The sequence below is a fragment of the Glycine soja genome, chromosome 2, assembly GCF_004193775.1.
Source record: "Glycine soja cultivar W05 chromosome 2, ASM419377v2, whole genome shotgun sequence".
Lineage (NCBI taxonomy): Eukaryota > Viridiplantae > Streptophyta > Magnoliopsida > Fabales > Fabaceae > Glycine > Glycine soja.
In genome coordinates this window covers 9,080,811-9,100,265 of record NC_041003.1, presented here as the reverse complement: position 1 = coordinate 9,100,265, position 19,455 = coordinate 9,080,811, and the positions used below count along the sequence as shown (strand labels likewise).

At 32.1% G+C, this 19,455-nt stretch overlaps 1 protein-coding gene across 1 annotated transcript; it reads right to left on the bottom strand.

Annotated features, from left to right (window-relative positions):
• Positions 1–1,470: 1,470 nt before the first annotated feature.
• LOC114385794 lies at positions 1,471–14,228 on the bottom strand. The gene is made up of 8 exons (XM_028345863.1): positions 14,026–14,228; positions 13,831–13,924; positions 12,991–13,116; positions 12,697–12,855; positions 9,165–9,283; positions 8,822–9,013; positions 8,200–8,290; positions 1,471–1,840 (listed from the first exon to the last, which is right to left on the bottom strand). The coding sequence occupies exons 1-8, from the start codon at positions 14,178–14,180 to the stop codon at positions 1,760–1,762; spliced, it is 1,017 nt and encodes a 338-aa protein (XP_028201664.1). The 5' UTR covers positions 14,181–14,228; the 3' UTR covers positions 1,471–1,759.
• Between the last annotated feature and the right edge of the window lie 5,227 nt (positions 14,229–19,455).

The window sequence follows — 19,455 nt, the reverse complement described above, 5'->3', positions numbered from 1 at the left end:
TAAATGAACACTTTTAATTTAAAACCAATTTTACTTTTGTTTTATAAAATTCCAGAAAGTTAAAGTCGGTAGTCACCAATGAAAAACAGTATTTTCATTTAAATATTAAAAAAGTATTTTCAAATGATAAGAAAATCAAGTTGGAATATCAAGCTATCTCAAATACTAATAATAAAATGAAAATTTTGTTAGTAAAAAAAATGAAAAATCATATATTAAAATAAACCAGCTATCACTTATTAATTTAGAGTAACAAATTAAATACAAAATCAAACAAGTAAAATAATAATAATAATAATAATTTTTTTTTTTAGAAGAATTTTAATTTGTTTTCTATTTTTTAGTTGGTACCCATTATCTTATTAGATGGTTTTTAGAAAATATTTTGTTTAAATATTCAATATATCTTTTTATTAATTTCATAACAGTATTTTCATTTTTCTTTTTAAAAAAGTTACATCCTTATTTTCCTAAAAGAACCTACAGTGACACTTTTCGGTCTAAAACATATACTAACAAGATTTATAATCAAAGAAAACAAATAAGTCCAAAGCTAAGCCCAAATGGCCCAAACCCAAAGAAGGGCAACACATTGTTGGGAGTTGCTATTGACCCTATCAGAACATGGCAAAGACCAAAATACTCTTTCCAATTATTAGCACCACCCTTTCTTCCTTGCTTTCCTCTTTCTCTATCTTCCCTCATGTAACTCTCCCTTGTGCACAGTATTTTTTATTTTTTATTTATATTTGTCAACACAATAGAATCACAATTTCATTGTACAAATTACACAAAAAAAAACCATAATTTCATTTATTATTTTTATTTTGTGGCAATCTAACATAATCACGATCCTGTTATGTTACAGAACTTGCCTTCCCGCTTACACAATAAAATCATGATCCTATTAAGCATTTATTTCGCAAACCTAGTCACATAATAAAATTACGATTCTATTGCACTAGTGGAGTGCTAAAAAAAATGTACAACAAAATCACACTTCCGTTACACAATATTTTTCACATCTCCACTAATGCAACCAAAGGTGTGCTTTCATTGGACATTGTGAGAAAGGATATTTTTAAATATTTTGAATGTTGGTAGGGACCAATAACAAAGGTGTTGGGGTCAATAACAACTCTGCATTGTTTTAGGATTGAGGAAGGGGCCCTACAGGAAGGTTCAGAAAGAATAACCTTATCTGGGTTAAGGAAGGACTATTCTATCCTCACATCTATTTTTGTCAAGTTCACACCCCAATTTTTAAAAAATGTCCTTGAAACTCAACAAAAACCAGTGAAAATAACAAAGCCCATTAAGGAAAGAATAGTATCCAGATTGGAGGTTTAAATAGAAATAATCTTAAACTAAGTTGAGAAATAAATTTTGATTAGATTAACATTCAAGTTGTCCCTATCTTTTTGTGTGTGGATTTGTTCTCTCAGAACAAGGTTTTTTGAAGAAGACATATCATACCCAACTTTGTAGATTTTTACTACTCAGTGTTTCTTTTTTATATACATAAAATAGAAGTGCAGTTCAAAGATATACTAACAAACAACTTTGATATATCACACATATAGCTTATAAACTACCACACATATATTATATAGGGGAAGAAGTAATCATGATGTGAGAAAAAGTGTTTGTCTTGCATCATAGAGAGTGTATACTTTGCCTGAAAACACTGTTGTGCCATTTGACCCCCAAAGAAAAATTAAGAAGTGGGGGGGCAAAGGGGATAAAAATAACTTCAGCTTTAATTTGCTGAAATTTCCACTGGTACTCCTGGGGTAGGTTCTACAACCTTTGCATCTGGTAGTTCTTTTAATAAAAGTTCCTGCATTGGTTGTCCGAGATAGAAACATTTAGCATACAACAAATATGTAACTCGAAAGAAAGTACAACCTGTAGAGGAATTTTAATACGTATTCCACAATACACAGAGTGTAAAAGAAGGAAAAAAACAATTAAATTAATACGTAGAAATGAAAATGTGGTAAATAAATCCAAGAAACTCATTAATAAAAGGAGCACATGAGTGTCTCAAAAAGGACAAATGTACACCACAACCTACCAACAATAGATGCCTTTACTTAGTCCTATGCAATTAAGACCTTTAATCAGAATGTCATTGAAGTCTGACTTGGTTTAAGTTATTCAAGGCAAATAGTCAAAGAGAGATTGATTATCATTTATCAAGCAATTCAAAGTCAAAAGAAAAACCTTATACGGGTTAATTTATGATAAAGAATACAAACTAGGTGGTTGCTGTATGCGAGGGCCCTTGAGTTAGATGACAGACATAAAAGGGGAATTAGAAACAGCCATGGATGAACACCATAGGAATAAAGTAAAATTAACAAGGTTAGTGTTGAGATTATAACTAGTTAGTTGTAGTCTTGTTTAGTAGTAGCTTGTATCTGAGAATATAAATACTTTGTAACACACACTTTACAAATCAATCATAATATTTTTTTTCTTCTTTCATCTTCATTCTCTATTTTTCTCTCCTCTGTAACTGAATCCTAACCAACTCAACATGGTATCATCGACCTAACGATCCATTCCTTTTGCTTCCGCCACTATGCCACCGCGTATAGCACCACCGCCACCGGCGGATCCCTCTACTGATCCTACTAGTCCGTTCTTTGTTCATCCTAGCGACGGTCCCTCCTCCGTCAAGGTCACACCACTCCTCGATGGTTCCAACTACCATTCTTGGGCGAGGTCTCTGCGACGCGCTCTCGGAGCCAAACTCAAGTTCGAATTTCTTGACGGAACAATTCCGATGCCGGTTGATGCCTTCGATCCGTCGTTCCGAGCTTGGAATCGCTGCAATATGTTGATTCATAGCTGGATTCTCAACTCCGTTGAACCTTCCATTTCCCGATCCATCGTTTTCATGGATAACGCTTCCGATGTGTGGCTCGATCTGAAAGAGCGTTTCTCACAAGGTGATTTGGTTCGTGTTTCAGAAATTCAACAAGAGATTTACGCTCTCACTCAAGGTACTCGATCTGTAACTACTTTCTATTCTGATCTGAAAGCGCTTTGGGAAGAACTTGAAATTTACATGCCGATTCCAAATTGCACATGTCATCATCGTTGTTCTTGTGATGCGATGCGTCTTGCTCGTCGTCATCATCATACGCTTCATGTTATGCGTTTCTTGACTGGTTTAAACGATGAATTCAATGCGGTTAAATCTCAGATTCTTCTGATTGAACCTCTACCTTCTATCACCAAGATCTTTTCTATGGTGATTCAATTTGAACGTCAAAATTGTGTTCCTAATCTTGATGATTCAAAGGCTCTTGTTAATGCTTCAACTAGTAAGTCTCAAGGTTCTGCTAATGGAAGATCTAATTCTGGTTCCAAGCGCTACTGTACCTATTGTCATAAGACGAATCACTTTGTTGAGAATTGCTTTCAAAAGCATGGTGTTCCTCCTCACATGATGAAAAATCACTCTGGTTCTGCTCATCATTCTGCAGTTGATGGGGGAGAACGTGTTGAATCTTCAACTGCATCTCAGAACACCACAAGTGTCACCATGACTCCTTCACTTACTCAGGAACAATTAGATAAGCTTCTGCAGTTAATTCAACCTCCTTCTGTTAACCATTGTAATGCTTCTACTTCTAAACAGGTTTGCTCATTCAACACTGCTGGTCCTTCATCAGCAGATACGAAGGGTATGAAAATATCTCATTTTTTTTATTCTTCTATTTGTAATAATATTGCTCTTGATACCTGGATCATAGATTCAGGTGCTAGTCATCACATATGTGCCTCACTGCACTGGTTTCACTCTTATAGTGAAATCAATCCCATGATTATAAAATTACCAAATGGTAATCATGTCACCACTAAATATGCAGGCACAGTTGTGTTTTCCTCTTCTTTTAGTATCACCAATGTCCTATATGTTCCTACCTTTACAGTCAATTTGATTTCTGTCTCTCAATTATGTCACCATACACCTTATACACTCAATTTCACTGACACTATTTGTTCCATACAGGAGCAGAAATCACTGAAGATGATTGGTTTGGGTGAAAGCAGAGATGGCTTGTACTACTTGACTCAGACAAATAAGGAATGTGCTTCTTCCAACTACAACATTTCTTCCATTTTTTCCTCAGCAAATAATGTCCATATACCTGAAAATGCAATTTGGCATTTCAGGTTAGGTCACCTGTCTAGTTCTAGAATTGCTCTTTTACACTCTCAATTCCCCTTTATTGTAAATGATTCTAGTTCTGTGTGTGACATCTGTCACTTTGCTAAACACAGAAAATTACCTTTTGTACACAGTTATCATAAAGCAATAAAATGTTTTGATTTGATTCATTTTGACATATGGGGTCCCATCTCTATTAAATCTGTTCATAATCATGCTTATTTTCTTACTGCTGTTGATGACCATTCTAGATATACTTGGATAACCCTAATGAAAAATAAATCTGAAGCTAGACTTCATGTTCAAAACTTTATTCATTTTATTAAAACCCAATATAATCATTCTGTTAAATCCATTCGTACAGACAATGGTCCTGAGTTCCTTATGCCAGATTTCTATGCCTCCAAAGGTATATTACACCAGACTAGCTGTGTTGACTCTCCCCAGCAAAATGGCAGGGTTGAGAGAAAACATCAGCAAATTCTAAACATAGGTAGAGCTCTTCTTGTTCAGTCTAATCTCCCCAAGTCTTTTTGGTGTTATGCTGTTTCCCATGCTGTATACATCATGAATAGAGTCCCTGCACCAAATTTACAAAACAAATCTCCTTATACTTTATTGTATAATACTGCCCCTGATTTTGATACTCTCAAAGTGTTTGGTTCTCTAGTTTTTGCATCTACTTTACAATCACATAGAACCAAGTTAGACCTTAGAGCTAGAAAATGTGTTTTTCTAGGATATAAATCTGGTGTGAAAGGAGTTGTACTCCTTGATCTATTAAATAATTCCATATTCTTGTCTAGGGATGTGACTCACCATGAACACATTTTTCCCTATCAGTCCTCATCTCCCAAGACTCCTTGGGAGTATCATTCCATCAGTCCTACTCCAAATGACAGTGACATTACCTTAGATAGTGACATTTCCTTAGACATTAATGCTGAGCAGTCACCATCACCACCCCACTCATCTTTATCTCCTAATATTTCAAATGACACTGTCATTTCTGATACCTCTACCTCCACACCTCCACCTAAAGATCACAATGATTCTCCTCTATTACATTCCAAACCCATCAGACAAAGAAGGGCACCATTACATTTGTCTGACTATGTTTGTCACAATACATCTCCAACTTCACACGAATCTCTCACTTCAGGTACAAAGTCTAAATATCCCTTGTCTTCTTTTCATTCACTTACACTTTTGTCTCCTTCACACAAGGCATTTAGTATGTCAATCACACACTGCACTGAGCCTCAATCTTATGAGGAAGCTAGTAAGCATGAACACTGGGTAACAGCCATGAAGGAAGAATTAAATGCTTTGGCTAAAAATTGTACCTGGAAAATTGTTGAACTCCCACCTCATACTAAACCCATAGGATGTAAATGGGTTTATAAAGTCAAACACAAAGCAAATGGCCAAATAGAGAGATACAAAGCCAGATTAGTAGCCAAAGGCTACAATCAAGTAGAAGGGATTGACTATTTTGAGACCTTCTCCCCTGTGGCTAAGATTACCACTGTTAGGACTCTTTTGGCAGTAGCTGCCATAAAGAATTGGCACCTTCATCAACTGGATGTCAATAATGCTTTTCTTCATGGAGATCTTCAAGAAGATGTTTACATGAAAATACCAGATGGGGTAACTTGTGCCAAGCCTAATTCTGTTTGCAAGCTACAAAAGAGCTTGTATGGGTTGAAGCAAGCAAGTAGGAAGTGGTATGAAAAGCTGACTAATTTGCTTCTCAAAGAAGGTTACATACAATCAATTTCAGATTACTCCCTATTTACTCTCACCAAAGGAAATACTTTCACTGCACTGTTGGTATATGTAGATGACATCATTCTTGCAGGTGATTCAATTGATGAATTTGACAGGATCAAGAATGTTCTTGATTTAGCTTTCAAAATTAAAAATCTGGGTAAGTTGAAATACTTTCTTGGGCTTGAAGTTGCTCATTCTAGACTGGGTATTACCATCTCACAGAGGAAATATTGTCTGGATCTGCTTAAGGATTCAGGATTACTTGGGTGCAAACCTGCTAGCACACCTCTTGACACATCCATAAAGTTGCACAGTGCTGCAGGCACTCCTTATGCTGATATTTCAGGTTACAGGCGCATAGTTGGGAAGTTGTTGTATTTAAACACAACTAGGCCAGACATTGCTTTTGCAACACAACAACTTAGCCAGTTCATGCAAGCACCCACAAATGTTCATTTCAATGCAGCATGTAGAGTATTGAGGTATTTGAAGAACAACCCAGGCCAAGGTATTTTCTTTAGCAGAACTTCAGAAATGCAACTTATAGGTTATTCAGATGCTGATTGGGCAGGCTGTATGGATTCTAGAAAATCCATATCTGGATATTGTTTCTTCATAGGCAAATCTTTAGTGTCATGGCGTGCTAAAAAGCAAGCAACTGTGTCCAGATCATCTTCAGAAGCAGAGTACAGGGCTCTGTCTTCAGCTGCTTGTGAGTTGCAATGGCTGTTGTATCTTTTTGCAGATTTGAGAGTTCAGCTTACCAGAACTCCAACTCTTTACTGTGACAACCAAAGCGCAGTCCACATTGCCTCAAATCCGGTTTTTCACGAACGCACAAAACACTTGGAAATTGATTGCCATCTTGTGCGAGAGAAGCTTTTGAAGGGCACTCTAAAGCTACTACCAGTTTCAACAAGTGATCAAGTGGCAGATTTTCTCACCAAAGCATTGGCACCACCCAAATTTCATGATTTTGTCTCCAAGCTTAGCATGATCAACATCTACCATGATAAGCTTGAGGGAGGGTGTTGAGATTATAACTAGTTAGTTGTAGTCTTGTTTAGTAGTAGCTTGTATCTGAGAATATAAATACTTTGTAACACACACTTTACAAATCAATCATAATATTTTTTTTCTTCTTTCATCTTCATTCTCTATTTTTCTCTCCTCTGTAACTGAATCCTAACCAACTCAACAGTTAGAAAAAGCCTAAGCATAAACATGTCCATTCTGTTCTATTAAAAAAATGAGATACTTTTCCTAATAGTAAGAAAACCCTTCTCATGTTCACCCTCTCTAGACAACCAAGGAAGAGTGCTTCATTCCAAAAGACTCTTGTAGACTCGTAGGGAAATGGTCAAGCTGGAAGTAAAGAACTTAAAGCTGATAAATCCAGTTGAGGATTGAACAGAAGAGCTAGAAAACTACGTGCAGAAGTATGATAAGATTCATTGCCTAAGGCTTCCTCCAAAGGACTTATATAGAACCAAGCAACCAAAAAAATTCACCCACATGGGGAAGTGAGCTAGCTGAGTGGAGAAGCTAAAGATGATCAAGCTAGTTGATGACTGAACAAAATCAAGAAAATTATGTGGATGGTGTCCTCAAATTTATCACCATAGGCTTTCTTCCATTGGCTCAGGTAGACAGCCTCCAATGGCGTTGAGAATATGTGATATCTTTAGTTTAGTTTATCTTTTAAGAATTTGTAAATTGTTTCAAATCTTTAGGATATTATTTAGATTTAAAAATATTATGAATTTGTTTAGAATATTTAGGATTTGTTTCCTCTTTTAAGATTAAGATGCTAGGTCTATAAATAGATGTTTATGACATAAGGAAAATTACCCCACCTGAAAGGTTTGCTAGTTTTTCATAAAAACTTGTGACAAACACACACACTCACACACTATGTCCATACAGAGTATTAAAAAAACCCATCAGTGGTATCAAAACTTACAAAAAAAACATATCAAACGGTTATCCACAAAAGTAATTCTGGCAGTACCCATCCCACATTCACGCTATAAGCATTGGAGAAAGTGACACGTTCATTCTGTTCTCAAAGCCAGAACACAGATCCTATTCAACCAATTTCTCTATCATGTTCAGTCAACCTGCCTGCTTTCCAGGCTCCAATAGGTTACTGTTAGTGCGAAAAAATGATAATTTTTTTATGGACACAAAAGAAATGATATATATAGAAATTTATCAATGACAACAGAAAAGAATCTAACCTTAAATGATTCCACTGTTCCTTCACCACTAATTAAGCTTGCAAGAAGCCCTTTGCTATCTAGGTCTCCATTTTTCATTGGCACAATGAACCTATCAAACAAGGAAAGAACATTTATGTTAAGAAGAATATGAAATACAACTACACTTCTAAGAAAAAATTATAAAAGGTCACAATCAATAAAATGAGCTGAAGTTCAAATGTATTCTTCCAAAGGAACCAAAATTACAGGGAAAATTACCAAAAGGACTTCTTGAAAATATTTTCAATTTAGGAACAGTTAGCCATTTAACTAATTAACGATATTCAAAGAGGAGTAAAGGAGTAACTACTAATTGATGTAATTAATTACTTGAGTGGTTCATTGTCCCTAAATTGGAAATAGTTTTTTTTACCTATTTATTTCCTTTTTTCCATACCCCAAAAGCTATTCATGCAAATACCTTGTTTGAATATTGTGATTTCTAAGTAACTGTAGACAATTTAGTTCTAGTATCAGAAGTTACAATTTTCATATTTCAGTCTTTTCCATGAATGAATTGTTTTGGGTCTGTTACAATGACGCATTTGAATTGAAGAGCTTTTTTTTTTATATGATGCCGCCTGTAAAAAAAGAAGTTTACTTGGCTTGAAGCAGCTTTGCAAGTTTCACTGCATCTTCTTGTCCCGAAACCAAGGTAAAATTGGGCAAAAGCTGCTTTATGACTGGTGTTATCACAATATCTGCCCTTTCCTTCTCAGTGAAACTTTGATTATATACACAGTGGGGTTCGTAGTAGAGAGACAATTGGCCTTGTGGGGATGTAACAATATACCTATACACATGCAGCAAAACCATTAAATTCTGTTAAATAGCATTTCAATTATGATATTAAAGGATAATTCATCAATAAATAAGGTGGATATAAAACCTAAAACACAAAGACATAAGAAAAAAATATCCACAAAAGCTTTGACAGTACTTACCCATTCTCTGGACGTTGCCATGGAGGTCCAAGAACTGGTCCTGCTGTAGCCTTAACACTTATCTTAGAACCATAATTTGTTTCAATATCCGAGCTCTCCCCAGGTTCTAAATATGTAACCTGAAAATAACAGAAACTAAGTGAAAACTTGAGTGGCAAACCAAACAATTCAATTATGACTGAATCTGTGCATGCTATATGTTGACAGGATATAGTGAAGAGCAGAATTAAGGTGGGGGATGTCAGGTAAACAACATCCATATGAGGGATTGGGAAAAAGACGACACAACTATAGAAACAGTGGAGGGAAAAAGCACAGAAACACCTGTAGCTGTGCAGTTATAAAATCAATGACACACAAGACAAATCAAGCATATAAATCATCTTGCTTAGAGAAACTTACATTCCAAGGGAGAAAGCAGAGAACCAAAGTCACTAAAAAAAACTAGGCTATAATATATTTTCAATCCCTAATAAATACCCAAATTTTGTGTTTACTCCATGATAAAATTTTTCTTTGCGTTGAATTCCTAATAAAACAACAATTTTGTGTTTGGTGCTTAGCACTTTTTTTAGTCCCTAATAAATTAGCGAATTTTGTATTTACTCCCTGATAAAAAATATTCATTTGTTTTTAGTCTTTTTCAAAGGGACTAATAACAAATGAAAAAAATTTATCAGGGAGTAAATACAAAATTTGCTAATTTATAGGGAATAAAATTAAGTGTCAAGAATCAAAGACAAATTTTTTTATTTTATTAGGGAGCAAAAATGAAGAAAAACTTATTAGGGAGCAAACACAAAATTCGGGTATTTATTAGGGATCACTAACATATTTTATCCAAAAAACTATTATCTTTGTCACATGAGAATGTTTGGATGGAGGGTTTTAGAATAAAAGGAAAGGGAGGGTTAAGTTTTCATTTTTGAATTAAGAGAGTTATATAGTGCTTATAAGAATTGATACACGCCAGGATGATTTTGTGAAAATCTATCATTTTACTCTTTTCACTCTAAAAAGTTCTTAAATTAAAGAATATTTACTTGAATTGCACAGTATTCCTAAGTCCATAATAAGTGATCGAGATCCCCTCTTTCTCAGCCATTTTTGGACTCAGTTTTTCAAATCACAAGGCACCAAACCAAGAATGATCTTGTTACCATCCTGAAACGGATGGCCAAACTGAAATTATCAATAATTGTTAGGAAACTTGAGTGTTTTTGTTCTGAACAACCTAAGACTTGGAGTAGCTGATTGCACTGGACAGAATAGCGGTATAACACCACTCTTCATGTCACTAGAGGAGTTAATCCTTTCAAAAAGTATGGCAAGAACCTCCTACACTGGTGCAGTATGTTATTGGAGAAACAAAAGTTAGAATCTATGGTGAAGGAGCTTGTTGACAGGGATGAGGCACTCAGGCCTTTAAGGTAACATCTACAGCAAGAAGTATGCAGATAGGAAGAGGAGTTTTCAATCCTGAGGTGGAAGATTGAGTCTTTCTTAAGCTATAAGACCCCATAGACAACATAGTGTGGCACAAAAAATCCCAAATTGGCTGCTCAGTTTTATGGACCCCACCAAAATGAGAAGATATGACAGTAGCATATCAGTTGAAGCTTCCTCTACAGTCCAAAAATCACCCTATTTTTCATATTTCTCAACTCAAAAAGGTTGTTGGCATTGGAAACTACATAACAACTACAAACTTATCTGCAGGTTTGGAAGTGGAAGTGTTTGACAGTATCTTCCCTGAATAGATTTTAGTAGTACAGAAAAGGCAGAAAAATGGGATTGTTGTTCCTTACTGGTTGATCAAGTGGCAAGGGAAACTTGTTGAGGAGGCAACTTGGGAAGATGCAGTTACGATTAAAAATCAGTTTCCTGGTGTAAGCCTTGAGGACAAGCTTGTTGCTGAAGGGGAGGGTAATGTCAGGTTTCACAAATTACCTAGCCCAGTCCAACTTAGTCATGAGACTTGGGTTTGGAAGGCATACAGCAGAAGAAATTAAAAAAAATAGGAGTAGGGCAAAAAGAGGAATAGAGGAAATTGTTAGTCTTAGGAAGCAGATCCACCAGCTACCCAATCTCAACCTGAACAGGATATTAAAGCCTGCATGGAAGAGATTGATCGCCTTAGGATGCTGATTGAGTCCATGAGTAAGCCTTCTGGATTTTGTACCTTGTCCAATAAGGGTAAGAGTTCATCCAATACCTTTGTCCTTGTTTCTCAGGAAATTTGGATTCTTGATTATGGGGCAACAGATCACATGACCCCCTTCCCTGCACTCTTTGCTTCATATTAAAGAGAGTCTGATAGGCAACTCATTACAGTTGCCAATGGAGATAATGTGCCCATAACTGGCTCAGGAAGCACTCAAATAGAGCCCCCTCTTTTTTCTTACATGATGTTCTACATGTTCCAAAATTGGCTAATAGCCTCATGTTATTTCTATACACAAGCTTACTAGAGACTTGAATTGTTCAGTGACATTTTTCCATTCTCATTGTTTCTTGCAGGACCTTGCCACAGGGAAGACAATTTTAATTGCTAAAGAGCAGGGTGCATTCAGGGTTGTTCTTCTTGGAGCACAAGAAGATCCACGACCAGAATCAAAAGTTACCATAAAGCCAACAAGCAAAGTCAGACACTTGGGCTACCTCTCAAATATGGCTTCACCACAAACCACTTGGGAATCCTCAGTTTAGTCTTCTTAAGTCCTTATTTCCTTACTTGTTTACAAAAGAGTCTATTGAGTCATTTAATTGTGATATTTGTCAGTTGCCAAAGCACCATCGTGCATCTTTTCCTGTTAGTAATAATATAAGTTCCTCTCCTTTTGATTTAATACATTCTGATGTGTGAGGACCAGTTGTGGAATTTATATCTGGCGCAAAATGGTTTGTTACCTTTATTGACGATTGTACCCAAGTAACATGGGCATACCTTATGAAAAGTAAATCTGAGGTTTATCAAATTTTTGTGTTTTTTCTGTCTTGTCCAAAATCAGTTTGGTAAGTCCATCAAAAGAATTAGATCAGATAAAACGAGACAGAGAGTGCAAAAAAAGCCTAATTTCCTTCCAAATTTGTTAAATATTCAAACAAAGAATGCATGCTTTGTCATGAACTAATTAAGGATCAGAAACAGTAGGATTTTCATTCAAATGCCCAAGGTTTAGGTTCCAGTACTTTGTCTTGATATTAAACATTGAACACTAAGCAAGAGCTTTAGTATTAACCGTTCTCATATCAGGTCCTCCTAAGTGCAATAAATGTTTGACATAGCAGTGGAGGCTCTCATTTGGAACAATTTAAACCACTTCACAATGATATAATAATCTACATAAGAACATCAAATCATTGTATCATTCAAATCCTCTAACCAACATCTATGTGCAATCAAACTATATACATTAGATATATCAAGATGAAGTCATTAAGCCAAGGTTTAAATTCAAATATATATACTAGAGTTGTCACCGGCCAAAGAAAAGAAAAGTAGGGGAAAAGAAGAAAAAAATATACTTACATTTCTGAAAAGAGGATCCAACAAGCCCTTGGCATTAGGGGTTGCTATAACTCTAATATCTGGGAATTTCTGAGAGAAAGGCTTTAAGGTCTTCAAATGGCAGTGATCATCAAGGCTTTGAGTAATGAGTAAGCAATTGATTTCCGGAAGATCACTGAGCTGCACTATAGAAGAAGCACACAGGTTATAGCAAGATCATGAATTTCCTCAAGTTGAAGTTAAAGAACATGACAGCACAAGCATAATAAAGAGGTAATCAAAATCAACAAATAACTAGCATCCATCAAAAGATACCTGGAACTTCTGCAACACTTTCTTAGCAGCATCATATAGCCAAGGAATTCCAAAATCCAAGTTGCCCACCAAAATAGGATCAACCAATATGTTTATCCCACCCACATTCCAGATCCAACTGTTTCCCTAAATTCAACACTTCACCCATCAAAGGAAAGTGGAAAGCAACAAAACTTAAAACAAACCAAGATTTTGCTCAACTTGAGAAAACAGTTTCTATTTCCACCTCCCACTTTCATAAATAATTACAAAAATATTACATTGTTTTCAGTTTTATTTTTCTTCTTTTCAAAGTTTTATACTAGAAAATACAAAAAATAAAATGTAGTTTTCACTAATTTGCAAAAAAAAAAGTAAAAGTAATATGCTAATTTTATAATTATTTATAAAAACAAGCCTAAGAACCATATCAGTATTATTTTTGGTTCCCCAGAGGAATCCTACTTTGGAGGCAATCCTTTGTTCGAGGTACTATCGGTCACTAAATATGAACACTTGTCCTGGAAAAAATTCGAATCTAGGTTCGCCAGGTTATTGGGATTAGCCCCTTCTGCTAATGCCAACCCCTCTGGTTTCCACATCAATTTTTTTTATCAGCAAATGTTAATTGTTAGTTTTTTGTCGGGAGGGATGGAACTCACAATCTTTTCCTCCTTCCCTTTTATCTTAATCACCCAATCAACCTTATATCTCCGGTTTCCACATCAGTATATTTGCATAAGGAAGATAATTGAGGAAAAAAAACAAGTTAAAAATTTTCGTTTTCTTTTCAATTTAAATTCAAAACTTTTCCCTCAAACTCATTTTCTTTTCACTGTTGCAAACACATGTAAAAGTCACCTCTAAATACGTGAGTTTGAAGACATCAGCTGCAGAGAAAGAGGAACCAACAGCGTTCTCTTCTGAGACAACAGCAGAAACAGCACAACCCCACCTGCAAATGAACTTCATCATTGATTGAATACTCCTCCTCCAATCTTAAACCTTAATAACTACAAATTCAAAATGGACACTGATCACGAAGAAACTACTGACCTTGAAGTTGTGGCACTGGAACTTGTGCAGATTGAATTGCTTGAAACAAAACGAGTGGATGAGAAAAGGGGTTGAAGAAATTGTCTTCTTCTTCTTCTGGAATAACTGGGTTTGTTGAGTGCAAGAGAATTGCAGTTGCACTGTAACGTGGCCATGGTTGAACCGTTCTGTTTCTCCACTCACCCACCGCCCATTAAGTTTATGTATTATTATTATCGGATTTAATAGCATTTTTTATCACCGGTTTCCTATCAAAAAGTTTTTTTTTTTTTTAACTTTATCTTTTGGCGTATTTTATTTTTATTTTTTAAGAAACTTCCGAATTTTACCTCTGATTATTTAACGGTTAATAAACATAAAAATTTATCGTAAAATTTATCAAAAAATTTAAAAAAATTCATTTTACTAAAAAAAATTAAAAGAAAATTAGAGTAAAAAGGAAAATTATAGTAGAAATAAAATTATGAGAGGTAAAATTCATATTTTTTAAAAGTTAAAGATAAAATACTTTATATTAATTTATTAAGGATAAATTCACTAAAAATTAAAAAATTAAGTGTAATAAAAAATACAATTAATCCTTATTATTACTTTTTCGTACTTTTATTATTATAACTTTAAAGTAACATGTTTATTTTAAGGAAAAAATAATTACTAATTAGAAAATAAGTTTTATAGTGAAAGTGTAAAACAATTTTAAGATATGAGTTTAAACTTTCAACCAATCAAAAATCATTATTAATAAGATTTTTAAAATACTGTCATATGATATTTTTTATTTTTAATTGAATGAGTTTTTACATTATTAATATATAACTTTTTTCTCTTAAAAATATTATTATAATTAATAAGTATATAATTATTTTTAGTTTAATAGAATGCCTTCTTAATATAATTTTTACCCAGTTAATTAAAAAATCATGTTAAATATGATTTTTAAGTTATTACTAAAATTAGTAAATTTATCATACATCAATGGTATGTTAATTTAAAAGATAAAAATAAAAAATTAAATTAAAGCAGAATATAAAAAACATTCTAATAATTTATAATGAAATGACAGCACAAAAATACTTTATATCGTTGTGGTTAATGTATATTTTATTTTTTCAATTATATTTTACGTAACAAATTATGTAACTATTTTAATTTTAATTATTAGTTTTTCAATCAAAACTATATTTTTTATACTTTAATTTTTTGTGTGTAAATTCTTTATTATTTTAGAGGAATCAAACGTGTAACACATGATCCTAACTGTGCCACGTGTCGCATCGCGACCCACAACATCACAGTCTCTATCTTTGTTCTTTCGACTCAGTTCGTGGATTTGTCAACGTTGTCCCTCTCGCCTTGCCAGGACAGCACAACACCAACACTACGATTCCCAGAACGTGGGAACAAAGAAAACATTTGGAAAGATAAAAAAAAATTAGGATGAAAAAAATTTAATTATACGATTCATTCCTTAATTATATTTTAAGGTTTAATTTTATCCCTTAATTATTAAAAAATTTAACTTAGTTCATAAACTATTTAAAATGAAATAATAATACAATTTTCATTACATTTATTAATTATTTAATAAAAATTAATATTTTTTGCATTGATTGTCAATATAATTAATGTAAAATGTTATTTTTTAAATTAGTTGCATGACATCCAATATGAAAAGACACTCAAGTTTCTCAAGCTTTATCTAAATTGAGAGTTGTAGCAATCAATTTTAAAATAAAGACATTTAATCTTTATATTTTTAAAAACATTTAACTTTATTTTTTTATTTTAAAATAGAAACATTTAATCGTTTAGCTTTGTAAAATTCACAATTCTAACCCTTTTATCAAATTTAAAAAAAGTTGATTAATAAGAAATTAACTTCAAGTGATTCAAAATTATATTATTTATTTAATCTACATCATAGTTAATATTAATATCTTAAATGTTACCCTTTCAGTTTCACATAAAGATCAAATTCACCAATTTTACATGTGAGATTAAATGTCTTTATTTTAAAATAAAAAAAAAACTAAAATGATATATTTCAAAAGAAAACTAAATATTTTTATTTTGAAATAGGCATCCAAATTACAGATTTTAAAAAAATAAAAGAAATAAAATTACATTTAAACATTTTTTTTTTCATTTAACGTGATACTTGTAAAAAAATTATTAAACATGGTAAGTATTATTTTTAATTCATAATGTGTGTTTTAAGAGTGTAAATTAATATTCTAAAAAATAGTATACATTAATAAATTTTTGGGAAACATCTTATTAATTCAACTTCTTACTTAACAAATAAAAAATATTTATTTCATAAAAAATAATATATAAAAAATTAATTTTTATAAAGTATTCAATAAATTATGAAAAATTTATCTCAACATTATTCTAATAAAATTCTAAAGTTTATTCATTTTTCTATTATTATTATTATTATTATTGACTTTCAGAAAAAAAATACTATTATTATTATTATTATTATTATTATTATTATTATTATTATTATTATTATTATCCGATTTGTATATTTTTTATTTCTTTATGTTAAATTTAATCAGTATTACAGATTATGAACTATTTAATTGATCACCTATAAATGATGCTATTTATGTTTATTATTGTTATATTATTATTAACTTAATTTTATCAAAATTGTATCATAATTATCATGAATGTAATTATATTTTTATGTTAAAAGTAAATCTCAAGTAGGAATGACAAAATAGATTCAGACCCAACAAGCATCCAACAAAATATCACGGGAGGATAAGTATTTGCTTATTGATATTTTGTGGTGTTTGGTGCTTTAATTAGTAGGATAGATTTGCACCTATTTAATGATTTGTCTTTAATGTTGGATGATTATATTTGTAATGTTTATTTATGATGACATAAGTTTCAACAAATCAATGTTATATTTTTTTATTTTTAATACTACCTTGGGTCATATATATAAGAAATAAAATGTAAGATTTTTTTGTCCTAATTATAAGAAACATAAGAGTACATTATTGTTAAATTTTCTTTTTATCCCTAATTAATTATGATGTCTGTCAATGATATGCACTCATTTCTTCATGAAAATGTGTGTACTTATTGAACTATCAACAAAACAATGTATACTCATTGGTTAAAAAAATTATCTTGAAAAAATAATCATCTCTTAAACCATTTGATGTCATGGGCAATCTTGAAATAAAATTAAAACTTATGACATATTAACTAATCTAACCACTTATATTAGTCTTGATGAATTAAATAATTGTTTATTATGTATGAATGCTTTTAATGTTATGTTTTGATTACTTAAGAGTAAATTTTCAATTTACTTATTTTAATTTTTATAATTAATATTTTTTTATTAATTTATTAACTTTATACATCAATACTAAAAATCTATAGTTATTTTCTCAAAATCATTAAACATAGTTTTAGTTGATTGGTGTGATTATTTATTAATATTTTTTCTTCAACAACAGTCACCACCCTTATTGAATAAAAGATGTTGATATTTATGAAATGGGGTAAGGTTGTAGAACAACAATTGTCCTACATAGAATAGAAATAATACCGTATCAGATTGTTTGAAGAAAAAATGATAAAAATTATACATGAAATCAAATCCAACAATTGCAATTGAAAGAAAAAACAAAACTCACCTAAATTGTAAGTGATATAATATTTCTACAAACGCAATTGAAAGAAGGAAAAAAATATGAAGAAAAGTGAGAAAATAACACAAATTAGATTTAAAATAAAATTTATTTAAAATTATTTACCTATAGTCGTGCTAAGGTTGAAAGCATGAGTTACTCAAAGAGAGAAATGTAGGAACCATGAGTATAAAAAGGGAAATAGTCCAGAAACTAAAAGCCACAGTCTAGTTGCTATTTATATTATATTATAGTGGAGAGACATTATTTATAATATTTAATAGTTTTAATTGCATTGGTGGTTACAACAATTATTTTATGCATAGTGGTTATTATAATTAATTTTTTTTAATTTCTAAAAAACACCAAAGTATTGAAAAATAGTTTTTTTTATTATTTTATTTTTAAACTCCATTTTTTACATTTTTACATTAGAACAGGCAAGAAAAATCTCATAATATGACTAAAGTAATAAAAATTAAAAAAATAAATTTGATATATAAAAAATACGTATTAATCTAAAAGGCATGTATAAGTAAAAATTTGTGTAATTTTTTTTAGAAGATGATCTTATACTTACCATCGTATTTCAAGGAGACAAAATTGATTAGATGAAGAAAAAAAAAAGAATGAAGATTGGTTCTCTATTTATAATGAAAACAAGAAGGTATATGAAAAGAAAATCTTATATATTACTCAATAAAAAAAATAACATTTCAAATTATTTAATTCAAATGAAGTTTTTTTGTCCATTAATTACTATTGATCTTAACGTTTTTTATATTTTGGTAGCATTCATTTTTTTATCAATTGTTTTTTGAATATCTAAAATTCTTATCCCTTTAAGCAATTAAGTTGTTAAGAGTGTTAAACAATTTCAATCCATAATAATATATGAGAGATGAGCGAGAAAAGAGAGAGAGAGAGATAAGAGGTGGACTCTGGTGACACCAAAGAGAAGATTTGGAAAAAGGAATAGATATGGTCAAAACAATCATAGGAATTGGAGGCATGCTAAGGATGTATTTGCCTACATAGCTAACAAGTGAAATAAAGGTGGTCACTGCTATGGATTTCTTTGCTTTCGTGGAGTGAAAGATGATAAACTGTAGGAAAAACAATTGGACCAAATTTATATTGGAAATAAGAAAATGTTTGTTAACAGTGCTAAGGGGAAAACTGAGTAGGGAGGTAAAAAACATAGCAATGGTGGGGAGGGTACTTCTTATATTGGGTATAAAGAACAAATAGAATCTTGACAGAAGAAAAGGGTGGAAAGAAGCCTTATGCAAAGGTGGTTCTTGAGGGGGAGAAAGACACAATGGTCTGGCAAGATAAAAAAACAAGAGACTAGGCAAACTAATGATGATTGGTGGAAATGGGTGAGCATCACTTGGGGCATGGAAAGCAAGAAGTGGTTACAGGACTATTGAGTGGGAACTCTAAAGGAGATATCTATGTTTGACAGGCTATACGAGACATATATTTGATAACTACTAATTATTAGTATATTTTGGGGTTAAATTATATAAGAATTTGTAATTTTTCCTTTTTGAGCAAATTAACATCATTTAAGTTTTTGTGCACAAAATATTAAAAGTGATGAATTTATAATGCTTAATGAGTAAAATAAAACCCAAAAAAGTAGGATAATTCAGGAAGACAGGATTAATTAAGGAAAGTGAGCTAATTAAGAAAAGTAGGGCTAATTAATGAAAGTAGAGCTAATTAAGGAAAACAAACTAATTAAGGAAAACAGAATAATTAAGGA